Source organism: Mirounga leonina, unplaced genomic scaffold, assembly GCF_011800145.1.
Source record: "Mirounga leonina isolate KUSES-001 unplaced genomic scaffold, KU_Mleo_1.0 Mir_94, whole genome shotgun sequence".
Classification (NCBI taxonomy): domain Eukaryota; kingdom Metazoa; phylum Chordata; class Mammalia; order Carnivora; family Phocidae; genus Mirounga; species Mirounga leonina.
In genome coordinates, this window is record NW_023270855.1 from 27499835 (window position 1) to 27517794 (window position 17960).

The following is a 17960-nucleotide window of genomic DNA, read 5'->3' on the forward strand; positions in this document are numbered from 1 at the left end:
GACCCACTTCCAAGTTTGACAGGGCAGCCATTTCACATTTTAGAAGGAGGAATATTTGCGGGTAGGTGATACGTGTGTTGTGTATTGAATTGTTTCTGCACTGTAGCTGGCCTAAAGTCCTTTCTAACTATGTCTCCCGATCTTCCCCTTCCCCATCCAGGGGGGACATCTGGCAATGTCTGGAGACATTTTTGAATGTCACAACTGGGAGAACTGGAATACTACTGGTATCTAGTGGGTCAAGGTCAGGGATGCTTCTACACATACTACAGTCTGTGGGACATTGACTGCCACACACACCCAAGAGAGAGCCATCTGGCCCAACGGGCAATGGTGCTGAGGTTGAGAAACCCTGCTTTACCCCAGCTCTGCATGTTCTCAGTGTGCTCTTCAGGAGTGGAGGGGAGACGTGGTCCAAATCATTAGGAAATAGATTTACCATTGGCTAGCCAGGAGCCCAGGGAGTCCAGATGCTTGTTCAAAATAGTCCTTAGGGTTGCTGGAGTGGGGTGTGGGGTGGGAGGGATGAGGTGACTGGGTGATAGACACTGAGGAGGGTATGTGCTATGATGAGCGCTGTGAATTGTGCAAGACTGTTGAATCTCAGATCTGTACCTCTGAAACAAATAATGCAATATATGTTAAGGAAAAAAAAAAGAAGAAGAAGATAGCAGGAGTGGAAGAATGAAGGGGGGGAAATCGGAGGGACAGACGAACCATGAGAGATGATGGACTCTGAAAAACAAACTGAGGGTTCTAGAGGGGAGAGGGGTGGGACGATGGGTTAGCCTGGTGGTGGCTATTGAGGAGGGCATGTTCTGCATGGAGCACTGGGTGTTTTGCACAAACAATGAATCATGGAACACTACATCTAAAACTAATGATGTAATGTATGGGGATTAACATAAGAATAAAAAAAAAAATAGTCCTTGATTTGGGTTGAGGCATCAGTTCCAAACCCATTCAAATCCCAGGGAGGGTAGGGGGAAGGCATTTGGGGAGGGCTCCTCTCTTCTCTTCGATTCACCTCTCCTGGTTCCTCGTCAGGCATGGTCCGTAACTTCTGGTTCTCAGCACTGCCCCAGCAGGCCACGCCCTGGCTTGCAGTAGGGAAGAAGCCTGCCCTTCTGCCTCTCTCCCTCCTCAGGCCTCTGTCCCTCTCTGCCTCCTGGAGGCCTCCTCTTAGTTGGTTTCTGGCTTAGTTCTTGGTCATTCATCTTTCTGGAGTTTCTATACCTTTCACACTGTGAACATTGGCATCTTCATCTTAATCAGTCTTTTGTGTGTTGTTATTATTATGCTAAAAGAATTTTGATCTGTTTATAAGACCGAGTCATGTCACTCCTAGAGCTTTATTTTAACCTTAGTCTTAACCCCCAACAGATGAGATTTGTAGAAGATTAAAAAAAAAAAAAAAGCCTTCAATATTTCTGCAAATTCTCAAGTGTATCATGGATTGAAAACTCTGCAAATTTACAGGCAAAGTTGCGAGGGTTGGAGATAGGTCCTCACATGGATGCAAGGACCATGGTGCCAAAGGCAGTGGACCACAAATCGCTCTAGAAGAGCTTCTGGTAAAATGCAAGAAGCCACAGCAAGCCATGCCTTCTCTCTGGGACCTCTGTTACCTGGCGAGCTGTGTGCTTTTCTCTGAGCTCTGCTTGAATGTGGGGAAGCCTGGGCCAGATGGAGAGAGAGGACCAATCCCCCCCTGGCTGATGCATGTATTTTCTCTGCTCGGGCCTGAAGTATCTCATAACATTTTCAAAGACTGAAAGACCTGTAATATCCAAACCAGCTGTCATGAAAGGGGCGCCCGGGTGGCTCAGTCGTTAAGCGTCTGCCTTTGGCTCAGGTCATGATCTCAAGGTCCTGGGATCCAGCCCCGCATCGGGCTCCCTGCTCAGCGGGAAGCCTGCTTCTCCCTCTCCCACTCCCCCTGCTTGTGTTCCCTTTCTCGCTGTGTCTCTCTCTGTCAAATAAATAAATAAAATCTTAAAAAAAAAAAAAATAGATGCTCACGATGAAACAAGCATGTGACCCCAAGGCATAGAGAGTCTAGAGTAAGAGGTTCCCCACTCCCTCCTGCCTCCCAGCCTGGACAGACAGTCTGCCCCCACATGAAACACCCCAGACTAGCTTGGCCCTCCGCTGGCTGGCGTCTGCTGGCTCTTCAGGCATTTAAACAGCAGCAGCCAAAGAAGGAAAAAATGTGTGCCGGACGCTTCCAGGGATGCTCTATGTGCCTCTGGCGGGGCCTGCTCCCTCCTTGCCTCCGGGGCCTCTTCAGGGGGTATCTTCTTCCATGAGCAGTTGTAAGGGGGGAAAGCCACATGGCTTAAAGCAACAGCTCAGGAGACGTTAGGAAAGAATGACATGGTGACTTTTAATAGCTCATGAGACCTGATGGATGCTGGGATCCCTCACCCCAGAAAAAGCATCACACACCACTTGCTGTGGACTGCTTTGGGGGTTCATCTAGGCTACCTCAAACAGCCTTTGGTCTCAAGAATCCTGATCCTCTCACTTAATTTTACATAAGACCTTCACAGGAGATGGCCGGTTATTTGATGACAGTGTCTAAAAACACCATCAAAACTGAATTCACTATCCTTTGGTGTTAGTTTTTAAATATATTATATAAAATACTTAGCTTGGGAGGTTGAACATGCTTGAAAATTGTATCAATAACCAATTAGATGTCCCATCAGGGGAAGGATCTTGGACACTAGTAAGATGTGCATTTCTTTCTCCTTTTCTGTATTTGCGTATTTTTAAATGCTGTGTAATTACTGTAAAAAGGTTAAGTGACTGCCTGATCTGGTGAGATAGAGGAAGAGAGAGGGTAGAGCAGAAAGCTAACATTGCAGTCAAAATATACGGGCAGGGAGAGAGAAGAGAGAAGGACGCTGAGTGGAGGGCAGACGAGAAAGCAAAGCACATGGAGCCGGAAAGGAAAACTGTCCCGGAGTCCCCTCTTGGCTCACTGCTTGGGTTTCACACGTAACTCAGGTGGGCTGTGACGCCCCCCACCCCGGCCCCCCATGGTCACAGCTCTGGTATGGTCATTGTAGGTTTGGAAAAGCATGCAGTGGAACTGGGGATCCTATAAATGGGACCAGGGACAGCTGGAGTCCCTCCCCCTTTCTCCCCTTGAAATCCAAAGAAGGGGCCCAAGGTGCCCCCACCTGCCCTGGGGGCCCGAGAAGATACAGTGGAAGCTCTAGATCCTGGAAGGCGTGGTTTCGGGTTGCATGGCTCCTGTGTGCTTGGGGCCTGCCACTTGAAATGCATAAACAAGCTAATAAAGGGAGAGCTTTCTGCAGTGCCGTCAGGGGTCAGCGTTGGAAGTGGAGGTCAGGGGCCTATTGTGGGCTCCCCCCAGGCACCGCTCCAGCCTCTTCTCCAACCCCTGTCTCCCCAGTGCTCAGTGACCTGTGGAAAGGGCTACAAACAAAGGCTCGTCTCCTGTAGCGAGATTTACACCGGGAAGGAGAATTATGAGTACAGCTACCAAACCACCATCAACTGCCCGGGCACTCAGCCACCCAGCGTCCACCCCTGCTACCTGAGGGAGTGCCCCGTCTCAGCCACCTGGAGAGTCGGCAACTGGGGGAGCGTAAGTAGACCACCTGGTCAGCAAATCCGAAAGCGCTGGGATCCCCAACTCCATCTTAAACACGCCCCGCCTGACCCATCCAAAGTGATTCTCCTCGCAGCAGAGATGATAGGAAGACACGGGAGTTAGAGTCTTGAAATGGGCTCATGGGAAGTGAAGGGTTCTCTTCTTGGGTGGCAGGATGGCCCCAGTGCGTAGAGCGTGGGCCCCGAAGCCGGACAGCCTCACTGTGCGTCCCAGTGCCACTACGTCCCAGTTGAATGCAAAGTGCAACACTCTTGAGTCTCAGTTTCCTCATCTGCAAAATGGGTGGTTGTGAAGAAGAACTGAGTTAATATGCCAACAGCTCTCAGATTATGATAGCAAATGTCAAGTTACCTGTATTTTACCACAAGGCTTTTAAAAACAAGCTCCTAGAACTCTGTCACATAGTAAGAGTGACAGAAGAGTTAGTCATTGCTTCTGGTCAAGAAGTCAATAATATCCTCACCCCTCTTTAACAGGAATATTTCATTGCATTAGGGGTACAATAAGTGAGACTATTTTAAATTGGGACTTCCCTGGAATCTTGCCACCGCCCCGGGCTCCAGACTCCTAGGTTCTCAGTGTTGGAAAGCGATGAAGTGAAAATACAGGATCAGTTGAAAGTGGTTAGGGTTTGATTGCCTGCTCCACCATGACCTTGAACAAATTTCTTGACATGTGGGCCCTAGTTTCCTCTCTGTAAAAATAGAATAATGGTAGTACTACCTCAGAGAATTCTTGTGAGGCTTAAATGAGAATATATATATATATATCTCATAATATGTACACATACCTATGTCTATATAAATACACATGTAAGACACATCTATGTATAAGTGGGTATCATGCTTAGCACAGAGACGGGCCCACCGTAAGTGTCCCGTACACGTCGGCTGCTGGTGTTCAGCAGCCTGGGGTCTGAAATGACACTCTGGACGTGATGTCTCGGGCTGTGAGCTGCGCACCACAGAGCCCGCGCTCAGGAGCGGCATCCCTGACTCTGCTCTGCCTTGTAGTGCTCGGTGTCCTGTGGCGTGGGAGTGACACACAGATCTGTGCAATGTTTGACCAACGAGGACCAGCCCAGCCACCTGTGCCCTGCTGATATGAAGCCAGAAGAGAGGAAAACATGTCACAATATCTATCACTGTAAGTCGGCCCGCAGAAGCCATCTTTCTGCAGCACGGAGAACAGGGTTTCTTGGTTTCTTTGTCTGTTGGCCTACCCTTTGTGGAAATCGAGAATTTATAAGAGAAATAAGGACTGGGGATGTAATGCACAGCATGATGCCTGTAGTGAAGACGGCTTTTGGTACATCTGAAAGTTGCCAAGAGAGTCGACCCTACAAATTCTCATCAAAAGGGAAAAAACATTTTTGTCTTTCTTTTTTGTCTCTCTCTGAAATGATGGGTGTTAACTAAACTGATTGTAATTATTCACGGTGTATGGAGGTCAAGTCATTATGCGATACAACCTTAAACCCATAGGGTGCTACGTGTCTGTTACCTCTCCATAAACCTGAAAGAAAAAATAAAGGAAACATTTATCCCCAAAAAGGGAAAGAATTTATTTTAAAGAAATTGTCCCCCTTTTTAAAAGCAAAATAGTGTCACTACATCAAAAACTAATGATGTATTGTATGGTGACTAGCATAACATAATAAAATTAAATTAAATTAAAAAAAGAAAAAGAAAATAGTGTGAACAGGGTATTCACTCCACAGGCGATTGGTGGACTGCATGGAGCATCACACTCCGTTTTTGCATTTCGTGTTTTCTAGGTGAGTTACCCCAAAACTGCAAGGAGGTAAAGAGACTGAAAAGTACCAGTGAAGACGGTGAATATGTCCTGCTCATCAAAGGAAAGCTCCTGAAGGTGAACGTTGGACGTCAGTCATTATTTCTAGAATGATTTGGGAGTGCATGGCGCAGGGTGTCATCGTCTCATTGCTGAGCTGATCTTCATCGGTTATTTCTGGTCTGTCTTTCAGATCTTCTGTGCAGGGATGCAGTCAGACCACCCCAAAGAGTACATTACCCTAGTCCATGGCGACTCAGAGAATTTCTCCGAGGTGTACGGGCACAGGTAGGAGAGCCCAGGCTCAGAAGAGCACAGACAGCTGCACATCCCTGGAAATACCTGCCCATCCTTACCAGAACATTCTCTCTGTAATACAGGTTGCACAACCCAACCGAGTGTCCCTACAACGGGAGCCGACGGGATGACTGCCAGTGTCGGAAGGACTACACGGCAGCTGGGTTTTCCAGCTTCCAGAAAATCAGGATAGACTTGACGACAATGCAGATCATCAGTAAGTCCAGTGGAATGTCACAGGGGAGGGAATGTGCTCACGAGTCTCTCCATTCAGCCATCAAGCTGCTTCCTGCTCACTGGCTAGGGACGAGGCTCTGAGATGCCGAGGGGAGCAAGATGAACTGCCTGAGGTCCAGTGACGGCAACCCCCGCCCAAGCTGCGTGGGGGTGGGGTTTGCTCCTTTCTGTTCCCTGCTTTCCAGGCAGTCCCCGGAAAGCGCCTAGCACAGGGCGGAGCTCCATCAGACTCGGGGTAAGAGAATGAATGGAGGAGGTGAAGGCCTCTAAAGGGTACTACTGCACTGTGGGGTGACAGGGCAGCATCCCCCAAAACAGGACACTGGATCTGAGAACTGAAGGTCAACTAGAGTTGTTGCCGGATTTAGCCATGCACAGGGTATCAGTGTGGGGAAGCAGAAGTTTTTAAGGGAGAAGAAAGAGCAGATACAAACCTCAAAGCTAAGAGACTCGTGTGGAATCACCCGTCCCCCCCCCCCCCCAGGGCCCCCCCTTGAAGAGTATACACAGGTGCAGGGGCATATGCCTAGTTTTATCTGATTGTTGATTTATGGAAGAAAATTGGTATACAGACTTACCTTTTTTTGGCATATATTTTTAAAGATTTTATTTATTTGATAGAGAGAGAGAGAGAGAGAAGGAACACAAGCAGGGGGAGTGGGGGAGGGAGAAGCAGATTCCCTGCCAAGCAGGGAGCCCGATACAGGGCTCGATCCCGGGACCCTGGGATCATGACCTGAGCCGAAGGCAGACGCTTAACCGACTGAGCCACCCAGGCATCCCCAGACTTACCTTTTTAAACTAGCCTCCATGTGAGCTGATTTCATACCCCAGGCCACATCACATTTTTTTTAGGGACATTAATCCTAGGCGTGGTTAAAGACAGCTAAACTATCCAAACATGTTCCCTCAAATGGAGGAAAAACAGAAATCATGAATAATTAATTTTTTCCTCATTAACATGGCTCCCATAATATTGCACTGCTTTCTTCTTGTGATAGATTAAACTTGATTTGTACCAAGATACTTTTTATTGCCTTCAGCCAGCCTGACGCGGGCTCAAGGCAGAGAGTCTGCAGTTTCTTGCTCAGGAAAACGCTGCAGCTAAGACCCGGGGCTTCTCTGCTCTGAAGCTGCAAGGACCCCTTTCCCGGCGGGACAGAGAACTCCTATTTCCCTCCCCCTGGAGCGTGGGTAACTGCAGAAAGAGTAAGGCCTTTTGCTGTTCCCGAAAGGCTAGGTGAAAGGTAAAAAGCTGCCTTCTGCCTTCTGTTCCACGAGCGACAGCTTTTGGGGGATTCGCACTTGAATTCCTCCTGATCTGTGGTCCCCATTTGTAGGGCTGCTCTCAGGATCTCCAAAGAGGGTTAAAAACACAAGCATTGTTTTTATTGGCTTTTTTTTTAAACTACAAGTGAGCCCCAAACTTGAGAAACTGCCATTAATACTTTCAAGATGTGGGTTCTAATTGCTCCACATTTTGGCAATGGTAGTGCATAGGCCATGGGAGGACAGATGAAGCCTCGGGGAATAACTCCTAAGTAGCTGGAAATGCTTTTGTGGCTTACTGCCTCCTATCCTTAAGCCTGGGAGGCGGTATTCGGGAGACCCACAACCATCCAAGGACTCTATATTTAATGGAGGTGGCTCACATATTTATGTATATGAGAACCGGTTCCAAAGTCATCTTAAACCCCCCTTTTGGCTTCCATACCATGAAGAGACTGTGCAGATAAAACCCAGGGAACAAGACTCTTGGAACTACAAATATAATGGGGAAAAAGCAAGTGCACATCTGGATCTGTTTGCTCACTAATGATACTTTGGATTTTTTTTCCCCCTCTCCTAATCCCTCTTACTCTTTCTCTTGCTACACTCCTTCCTTCTGCCTCCCTGGGACCAACCTGTCCCTTCTGTGCCTTTTTTGCCCTTCTCTCTCCTCTCCCTTTCTCCGAAACCCCACAGCCACCGACTTACAGTTTGCCAGGACGAGCGAAGGGCACCCCGTCCCTTTTGCCACAGCTGGGGACTGCTACAGTGCCGCCAAGTGCCCACAGGTACGTGCTGGGGGCTCCCCTGACCGAGGACCCACAGCCCACCCTGCCCCCAGGGGCCCCTTGGCTGCATCTGCCCCCCGGAACGCAGTTAGAACAGCTGTTCTGGAGGGCCATGTGTGCCCGCCTGCGTCAGGAGACAGGCTCAGCAATGCTCAGAGCTGCCAGTGTAGCAATTCCTAGTGTTTCCCGAGGAACTGATCAGAGCAAACTTCTGCATTCATCAAAATGCACCTACTAAGTGGTAAAAGCCCAGAAGTAAATGAGACGTCGGATGGCAGGGGATTGCTTAAACAAATCATGATGGTTAATAAGATGAATATTACACAGTGACATGCTGCTCTGTGTTTCCTGACTGGCTCTTGAAGAAAATAAAAAGCCCTGCTTTGTAGCCTTTGCCAGTTTCCAAGGTGTAAATAGTCTCCTTCCGCCCCACCCCCACCCCACCCCAGTAACCTGATTTCAAGCCCGTGATGTTCTGTCACTAAATGGAGCTCACACGCCCGGGTCAGCCATTAAAAATTCCAAACGTTGCATGATACAGAAAAATTCTTATCCCTACTTCACGTGTATAAAACGTATCGTGTTCAGACCAGAAGTGCAAGTTTAGCATCGCCTACTGGATTCCCTCCTCAGCAGAGTCGCTGACCGGCCATGGCCGTGCCGGACTCTACTTCTATGCTTTCTTGCCTCTTTACGGGCGTGGCAAGCTTTAACTTGCCCTTTGAAACGTGCTGTCATAATAACCAGCCCACTGCCAAATTTGCAAAGCAGGCATCAGTCTTTGCGAGAAGCTTCTGCCCTGAGAAGCGATAAGAAACTTGGTGATCGGTGATCTCGGGCAGGAGAACTTGGCCCCTCGTTCTTGGTCTGGTTCGCATGCGGTCTTCACAAGGCTGTTGCTAAACTCTGGGTCAGGAATTTCCCACTTTGCCGACAGGCCTTCAAAAGTCTGGGGACTAGGACTGGGAGATGCATTTGGAATCCCAGGCACTGTCTCCCCAGGATGGATTTACGCCCAACCACAGAGACCATCCAAAGACAAACACATCTGAATTTTCTTTTAGTGAAGTGTTTTCTCAGCCCCCAGCTTCAGAAAGCAATGCTAAACATTTTAGAGAAGTGAAAAGGAAGCTCTCAGGGAGAAAGAAAATAAACAAAGGGCATAATGGTAAAAGGGGGCCTCTCCTCTATTACCCAGGAATTGAAAACTTTTGAAGTGCTGTTTCTTAAAGCAGCTGATGACTTCAAACACCCCATTGGTATGGGTTGCATTTTAACAGCTAATAGATGAGCCCTGTCCTGCCTTTTTCAAAAGTCAGGAGGATTTCCTTGTTTCTCTGTGCGCATCTTTGGGGAAGTTTAAGTAAATGAAAGGTAATCTGCATTAATTTCTTTTAATAGTTCGGAGAGAAATGAACTTATTGATTTGCTAAATCCTGCCCCCGAAGCAGTTACTAAATGAGAAAACCCAAAGCCTAGTGAGAAGCTAATTTATATTTTTCCTAGCCCATTCCTCAAACCGTATTGGGCACTTTGAGAATTCAATTCCTCAGACATGGATTGAGCACCAGCTACGTGGGTATGAAAGCCGTGAGTGTTGCAGATCGGTTTTCCAGGGAAAGATCTGTAGGAGCAAACTTGTGCGACGTGCTTGGGAACAGACGGTTCCTCCCATGACCTAACGATTGCACAGAAGTCAAAGCAGAGGGCCATTCTGTTTGCGACCTTGCTTCCTTCTCCCCCTCCACGCTGTTGCTTTGGGGATTTATTTAGCAATAAGAATGGGTCCCCCCCTCCCCCCGAGAGCCCCCAACTGAAAATACAGCCAGAATGTGGTTTTTCTCTTCTGATCACCGGGGATGCGGCATTATCATGGTTGATGCTGGTATCGGTCACATTTATAGAGGGTTTCCTAGATTGTAGACTTTGCCCAGCATTTCTGAGACTGTAGCATGTGATCCCCACAGCAGCCGGTGAGAATGCCCCCCGTTTACAGATGAGAAAATGGAGCCACCGAGAGGTTGGGTAGCTTGCCCCAACCCACACAGCTGGTGCTCAGTAGAGGCCCGATTCGATCCCAAGGGTGTCTGAGTGCAAACCCACGCTGGCCAAGGTGTCCGCCTGACACCACGTGCAGACAAGACTTTGCAGCCTTCCCTTTTGTCCCAACAAAGAACAAAACCTCTTTGTCTCAGGCACATCTTTTGCAAATCTCTCTGGATCCTCTAGCATACGCATAACTCTGAATTACTTTTACTCTCTCACATCAGCAACAGGAGGTAGTAGCTGTCACTCTCAGGCCCTCTACCCCCTGAGGATGAGGGACAAATATGTCCCACCTGGAGCTAAGAGGATAGTAAGTCTTTACTCCTTGGGCGGCCCTCAACTTAAGGTGGTGCTTATCAGCAGAAAATGGAGGTCCCCCGTGCTGGGGAAGGTGGAAAGAGAATGAGGAGGAAGACCTCCTGTTCTGGGAGGTGCATCATGAGGTGCACCCCCTCACTCTGAGAGAGCAGGTCTGCCTAGCCGTGCGTGTGGCACGTGCTCAGGTTCCGAACCCCCCGATCAGCTGGGGGCGTTCTTGAGCTAGAAGCCAGGTCAGCAGCCTGGACCTTCCAAGAACCTTGAGGTCGAAGCCAATCCAGTCTACCTTCTCCTGCAGTGCAGGTGGGGGTGGGGGGGACTGTCAGCCTGGAAAGCAGGATGGGGTCAGTGGGAAAAGAGGGATCCTGGGCAGTGATGCGGTCTGGACATTATGAACGGTATGAACACCCGCCTCGGGGCAGGCAGTAGAGATGAGGAGGTGGCCGGTGGGACAGGGAGGGGATGGTGCAGCACGGAGAGGCCTGTGTCTGGGGAGGCCGGGCAAGGAGGGCTTTGTGCTTCAGCCCAGCCGCAGTCGTGGACACCTGTTGAGGCTCTTTGACATAACAGCTGCTAACATCTGTAGAGTACTATCATAAAATAATTTCCAAAAATGTATCTAAGATATCACCTACTCTCTGCCAGGTTATGAGTTAGGTGCATTATAGCTTCTAATTCCCTACTAACCCATTTTACAGATGGACTCAGGAAAGTGAAGCCGTTCGCCTGAGGTCACACTGAAAGTAGAGGAGTCTGGATTCTAGGAAAAATCCATCCTCTACACCAGAGTTTCTCAACCTCAGCACTATTGATGTTTTGGGCTGGATCATTCTCTGTTGTGGGAACTGTGCTGTGCATTGCAGGATATTTGGCAAGATCTCTGAGGCTAGTAACACACCCACACATACACACACCTGCCAGTTAGGACAAGCAAAATATCTCTAGAAATTGCGACTATCTGGGGGCAAAATTGTCCTCTATCGAGAGCCACTAACTTAGACCAGACTAATCACTTCTGTGAGTTGGAATCTTATCTGTCCCCATGTTATAGATGTGGAATCTAAGGCCTCAAAGGGGTTTCTAAACTCTGCTAAACTCTGAAAATATGAATGGCACTGGTATGGAGAGGAAACCTACAGAGTACACCTAGTCCCAGATGTCGGAGTGGACGAGCTAGGATGGAATATTTATTAAGAATCTATCAAGTGCTTGGTCATGTGTTACAAACTATTACTGATGAAAATAAAGCAATACCAAGGCCCTCCCGTCACTAAGCTTACTGTTCTATTGGAGTCAACAACCAACACAGAACACCTGCTACCAGTATTTCTGAGCATCTACTAGGTACCAGCCACGTCTGCTTGGCTAATTTCACTCAGCCCTCCCTGCAGTACTCCGAGGCAGGTAGTTATTATCTTCCATTTTACAGATGGACAAACTGAGTTTCTGAGAGACTAAAAAAAAAAAAAAAAAATCTGTCCAGGATTTCATGGCGAGGGGGGGCCTGGGTGAGGGAAGAGCCGAATTTTTACATTTAGCTCTGGCTGGCGGGGAGTGTCCACCACCTCACTGCCCTCCTCCTCCTGCTCCTTGCTTGATTAAAGACTGCTTTGACAAAGTAGGGATTGTGTAAGGTTCGGAGAGGAAGAGAGGAAGCATTCGCTGTGAGCCTTTTGGTGCAGAACATTTTAAATTCTGAAACTGCTCCTTGGGGGGTAGGAAGCCTCAACAGACTATTTCAGGTGCTGTGCGGAGTCAGTTTTGAAAGCGAGACAGAGACAGAGGGGGAAAGCAAGACAGGAGCTCTGCTGCAGCGGCTCCTTAGAAATAAACCTGGAAACCCTGAGCCCCTGCTTTGAAAAGAACCCCGGAGCGGGTTGGGCTCGGGGGTCCGGGGCGTGGAAGAGGCGGCCCGGCCGCAGGCCCTGTAGAGCGGGCCGCGCGCGCCCTCTGCTGGCGATCTCGGAGAACGCGCCTCTCCTTTGAAGTCCCGCCCCGCTGTGCTTAGTGCGCAGAGCGCTCAGCGCGGCAGGGAGCGGTAGCCCAGGAAGCTTTGGCAGCGAGACCTTGTTAGAAAAATTACACTGTGACATTTTGTTCCTGAAGGAATCCGATAATTGTGAGCAACATCAGGATTGCTGTGTTAGGGAGGCAAAATGGCGCTGGTTGAGAGCAAGGGCTTTGAAGTCAGGAAAATGTGAGTTGGACCCTCACTGTATCCTGCAGAAGTTACTCACCTCCGCTGGGCCTCAGTTTCCCCATCTGTAAAGAGAAACCCTTCACAGTGCTCTTACGAGGATGCATGAGATGATGCATGTAAAGTGCCTACCCCAGATCTCCCCCCCTCCCTCCAGGAAAACCCTCATTAATTAGTAGCGATCATAATTAATTAATGTCTTCCTTTCCAAGGTCCCTTTTATTGTGTGGTCTTTGCTTAGGACATCACGTGGACTAAAAACCTCTTTCCTTGGCCATTTATTACAGGGTCGTTTTAGCATCAACCTTTACGGAACCGGCCTCTCTTTAACTGAATCAGCCAGATGGATATCACAAGGGAATTACGCTGTCTCCGACATTAAGAAGTCCCCGGTAAGGTTACCTAGTGGCTTCGGATGGGTTTTGTTTTCTCTTTCCTTCCTTCCGTGTTCATCTGTTGTGGTGGTGCTAGAGGAACGAATGTGCTTTCCCACGTCCTCAAACCATTCTGCAAAGTGTCAGGAAGAGAATGTAGGAAATGAATGGAAGGTGAAGCATGTGGAAGTGCGTGTATCAGAAAGAGCCTTGCTTCCCTTCTGGTGAATTCTTCCCTGAGTTGTGAACCTGTGAGCCATCCAAGTAATTAGACGATGCTTAACCGGGAACCTGAAAGCAGGAGGAAGCCTCTAAGAGAGGGTGTGGTTCAGACACTTTGCAGTTAGCCAACATGAGATTCTTTTTGTGAACTTAAGGAAAAAGATGTTTGTTGGTTGTTTTAAGAAAACTTGAAATATGAAAGAGGCTGGAAGAAAGGAAAAACTTACCAGGTGATGTTTCCGGGGAGTTAGAGAAGCCCTCGGGGGTCCCACACTAACCAGCTCTTCATGCTCGGTAGTCTTGCCACTCAGGGTGTGGTCCACACGGAGCACCAGCATCACCTGAGGCTCGTGGCAAGTGCAGTTTCGGGGGCCCCAGAGCTTCTCAGTCAGGATCTGCCGCTGAACAAGGTCGCCAGGTAGATCATCTACCTGGGTCTACGCATGGGTCTACGCAACTGTTTCTCAGCGCTTTTTCTTAGAACCACCTGGGAAAGCTTAAAATGCATGTGCCCCCGACCCCAGCCTGATCCTTTGAATGGGAACCTGAGGCAGGGGTAGAATTTTAAACTCCCTGGGCAATTCTCTTGTAGAGCCAGGGCAGAAACTGCTGCCTGTTAACAGCCTTCCCTCAGAACTTCTGAGCACCTGGGACAGGAACCTGACCCGTGGACAAATGGGAAATTGACCAGAGTATGACCCAGGGTCTCAAGTCCTGCTTCAGCCAGGACCCCCACCCCGTGTATCAGAAAGAGCTTTGCTTCTGATACACAGAAATGTGGGGAGGAGAGGAGAAAGAAGATGAGAACTGGAGAAGCAGGTATCATTCCAAAGTAGGGTTGCCAGCTCAAATACAGGATGCCCAGGTAAATTGGAATTTGAAATAAACAGGCAACAGTTTTTTGTTTTTTGTTTTTACTGTAAGCTTGTCTTAAACATTGCACGGGACGTATTTATTCTAAAAAAATTATTTCTTTGAAATTTACATCTAACTCGGTGTCCTGTATTTTTATTTGCTAAACCTTACCAAAATCAGAATATAAAGAAGAAATTCAAGCTGCTTCCCCCCAGGAAGAAACATCCACTTGTGACTTCTGGGGGAAATCCGAGAGTTTCCCGAGCCCATTTATTTTTTAGCTGCCAGGGTTAAATTTGTCTATGAAAAAAAAAATCTTACTCCCTTTTTTCTCTAAGCCAATCAACCACCTCAAATCTGATTCACTAAATGGCCGTATTGATTGCTCATAAATCATTAATGTTTTCCTTTACACTGAAAGGAATAAAGAAAACCACAGCCAGCCTCAGGAGGGGCTCAAAAATGTACATTTCCAACAATTTCCTGGGTGGTGCTGATGCCCCTGGCCTAGGACCACATTTAAGAACCACTGACCTATTAAATCAACCTCAGAACCTTCTTTTCAAAGTTGGACCTTTTAATTTCCCCCAAATAACCAGTGTTCCGTGTAATGGAACACAGTTTGCAAAACTGTATAATGTCCTGCTCCCACCATTACCTGCCACCATGTCCCCAAGGGACTGAGGCCTGGTTCCTCTGTGGCACTCAGACCCTGGCTAGTCATCATCCTCTCCTCTCCAGATGGCCCTGCTCTGATTCAGCCTCAGCTCATCACTCCTTACTTTTCTTCCCTTTTCTGCGGGAAGCTACAGGGGAAAAGGCACAGTTCTCCAAACCCGGTTGGCAATAAAATGTTTTCCCCAAGCAAAACTGTAGGGAAACTAGTCACATCCAGGATAAAATTGAATCACCAGAACCACTGTCTCATCATCAGGAAGAGAACCGGTAAAAATAAGTCTCATTGTCAGGTTCGCTGGGGGCTCCCCAGGTGTCATGGAAAGACATTTCTCCTATTTGTAACTAATAAAAATAACTACTTTTATAATTGAAATAGCTACCCTTATTGGGCACATTACGTGCATTAAACCCCATTTTCCCAGCTTTCTCATCAAACCTGGAAAGGGAGTTTGAGAAGGTGGGTGAGGGTTGGCACACGATGTTGCTTTGGGGGAGGGATCCCGGGTCCCAGCCACCAGCAGGCAGCCCCCAGTGCTGAAGTGAAAGCTTCCAGTGGTTGCAGAGTACAGAGGTTCAGCTCGCAGACTCTCAAGTAGGGTTGCCTGCTCCCGCACTTACTAGCTCTTGAGCAAGTTATTTAACTTCTTGAGGGGTGGGGTGGGGCGTGGTTCCTTCATTCCTAAAATGAGGATCGTGGCTGGGTTCCTTTAGGGCATACATGAAATAGGGTCCAAAAGCTGGCTGCACGTCCCTGGCAAACAGCAGGCTCATTTGAGGTGTTAGCTCTTAATGTTAGCACGCTTCCCTGCCCTGAGGCTTGCAGTCAGGTTTTAGAAGCTGGCCAAGGTGACGGAGGAAATAGGCCGGCTTGAGATGGAAAAGTGGAAGGACCGGGGACTGTGGCCTGAGCTGGGGCTGAGTCTGGACCTGGCTGGCACCCTGAGCACCATGGGGGTCCTGTCCCTGCGCCCCCACCCCCACCCCAGCTGGGAATGGGAATGAGGCCAGGGGTCCTTGGACCAGGGGTGCTTTAGCTTCCCCAGCTGTGCTCAGGAACTAGTGAGTTTCTACTCTGCTTGTGGGTGAGGGACAGACAGACAGACAGGGGAGCATGACCCAGATGTGAGATTGGAGAGAACATGTTGAAATACCAAACTCCTCTACCAGTGACATTCCGTGCACCCTCAACTCATGAACGTGCCCTTGGCCCCATCCAGAGGTCCTGTGCAGCTCCACACGCCCATTCTCAGAGCTGCTCTCTGACCCTCTGTCTGGGAGGAGGTTCTGGAACAGTCTTGAGAGCTGAGCAGAGTGAGGGGAGGTTCACTTCCGGCTACATGAGAGAGGTGCCCACCAATCTCTTTGCTTCTTTGCATGCCTGGGGAAGCTGTGGGGTCAGCAAGGAGTGAGGGGCCTGTGTTTCTGAGGCTTGGCTGCCTGGCCCTAAGCCCTAACCACATTCCTTATGCTGGGAGAAGTGTTGTAGATTGAAGAATTGCTTTGAAATTAAAAATGAATGAACTCTCTATTGTCAGAGAGGAAATGGACTCAATTTATATCTTTTAGCTCAATTACAACCAGTGGAGTTTAGGTAACACGAGATAAAGGTGGGGTGGGGGGCAGGGTGCATGTGTATACATGGAACGGAATCAGTTCTCATTCATCTCCCATGCACTGCCTCTAACCTGCAACTCACTTTGAAAATCAACTATCCACAAGTATAAAAATCATATTATAGGCCAGTAGAGAAAAATTACATTTTATACATGTGCATTTTTTCTTCTATACATTCCTATAGAAGTTTGATGTTTAAATATATATATATTTTTTAAGATTTTATTTATTTGAGAGAGAGAGTGAGAGAGAGCACAAGAGCAGGGTGAGGGGCAGAGGGAGAAGCAGACTCCCCCCTGAGCAGGGAGCCCAATGTCAGACTCCATCCCGGGACTCCAGGATCATGAGCTGAGCCGAAGGCAGACACTTAACCAACTGAGCCACCCAGGCTCCCGATGTTTTAAATATATTCTAAATGTTAGGCAATGTATATATTCACATATATGTGACTGCCTAGGGTTATAGTGGGAAATACACACACATACACATATTCATATGCATAGATAGATGATAGATAGATAGATAGATAGATAGATAGATAGATAGATGGATAATCTCCTGTGTTTTATGGGCAGTTCACCATCAGCACACTCCAAAGAAATATAAATAAACACACTTCAGTCAAAGATGTGCTGACTCTTCTAAATTACATGAGCCTACTTTCCCTAGTCATATTGACTGAGAAAACCGAAAAAAATAGTGAGAGGTATGAAATATAAACTATTCATAATGGAACAGAGAGTCACTCGTTTTAATTATATGTAATAGCTCAAACTAAGCTAACAAAATATTCATTTGAAAGAGATTTTTAGAGGGCTTGCTCTAATGAAGAAATAAAAATGATTTATAATTAGTGTTTCATTGTATGTGAGCGGGTACTTCTAAGATGCTGGAAAATATACCTTTTTCTCTAAAATAGGCACTGTTTCCATAACAATCATGTTTATGCTAATCATTTTCTTAGTATTTTTTTTCTTTGTACTCTGTAGTAAAAATGATAAGTTTTAGCTCAGACTTTATCTAAATCAAATTAACAGAGTCCCAATTAGTAAAATAGCATGAACGTTGCAAAGCCATTATCAGCAACTTTATAACTACCCAGACTTTTCCTCATCTCCATGAGAACAGGCTATAATGGAGATTCACACATAAAAACTACTTTTATGATAATAATAGCTAATATTTTTTGAGCACGTTCATTTGGCCAAGTAGTCTGCTAAGTACTTTATATACATCTTTGCATTTACAGCACACCTTTGAGGGGAGACCGATATTATCCCCATTTTGCAGATGCACCAGGAAACCGAGACTTAGAGAGGTTATTTAAAAATGCAGTACCAGCCCCAGGCAGTCTGACCCTGGTTCTCTCCACTGCTGGGTCAGGAGAGAGTGTGGATAAAGCATGAGCTTGGTTGAGACAGAAGACATTCCAGCGCATCAGCATTCTCCAGGCCTGCAGACCAGTCTGTGGAGAAGGTTCCTAGCTAGAACCTTCTAGAAGGTAGAAGGCTGGAGCTAGCTAGAAGGCTGGTCTGGCATCAGATTCAGTTGGTGGTGTCAGACTAGCTCCAGAATTAATATGAGCCCCTAAACGCAGGACCAGTTAGGGTCTTAGAAATCAGTTT

At 47.7% G+C, this 17960-nt stretch overlaps 1 protein-coding gene across 9 annotated transcripts in view; it reads left to right on the forward strand.

Annotated features, from left to right (window-relative positions):
* Positions 1–17960, forward strand: part of ADAMTS9 (ADAM metallopeptidase with thrombospondin type 1 motif 9) — a 163251-nt gene that overhangs the window by 138916 nt on the left and 6375 nt on the right. For 6 of the 9 annotated variants that reach the window (XM_034998581.1, XM_034998586.1, XM_034998585.1 and 3 more), the window contains 7 exons: positions 3425–3619; positions 4660–4792; positions 5424–5518; positions 5634–5728; positions 5821–5954; positions 7940–8031; positions 12880–13871. In XM_034998581.1, the coding sequence (XP_034854472.1) occupies positions 3425–3619; positions 4660–4792; positions 5424–5518; positions 5634–5728; positions 5821–5954; positions 7940–8031; positions 12880–13194 (1059 nt within the window). In that variant the 3' untranslated portion in view covers positions 13195–13871. Of the gene's footprint in view, positions 1–3424; positions 3620–4659; positions 4793–5423; positions 5519–5633; positions 5729–5820; positions 5955–7939; positions 8032–12879; positions 13872–17960 lie in introns of those variants that run through there. The other 3 variants (XM_034998587.1, XM_034998583.1, XM_034998589.1) reach the window with 2 other exon arrangements.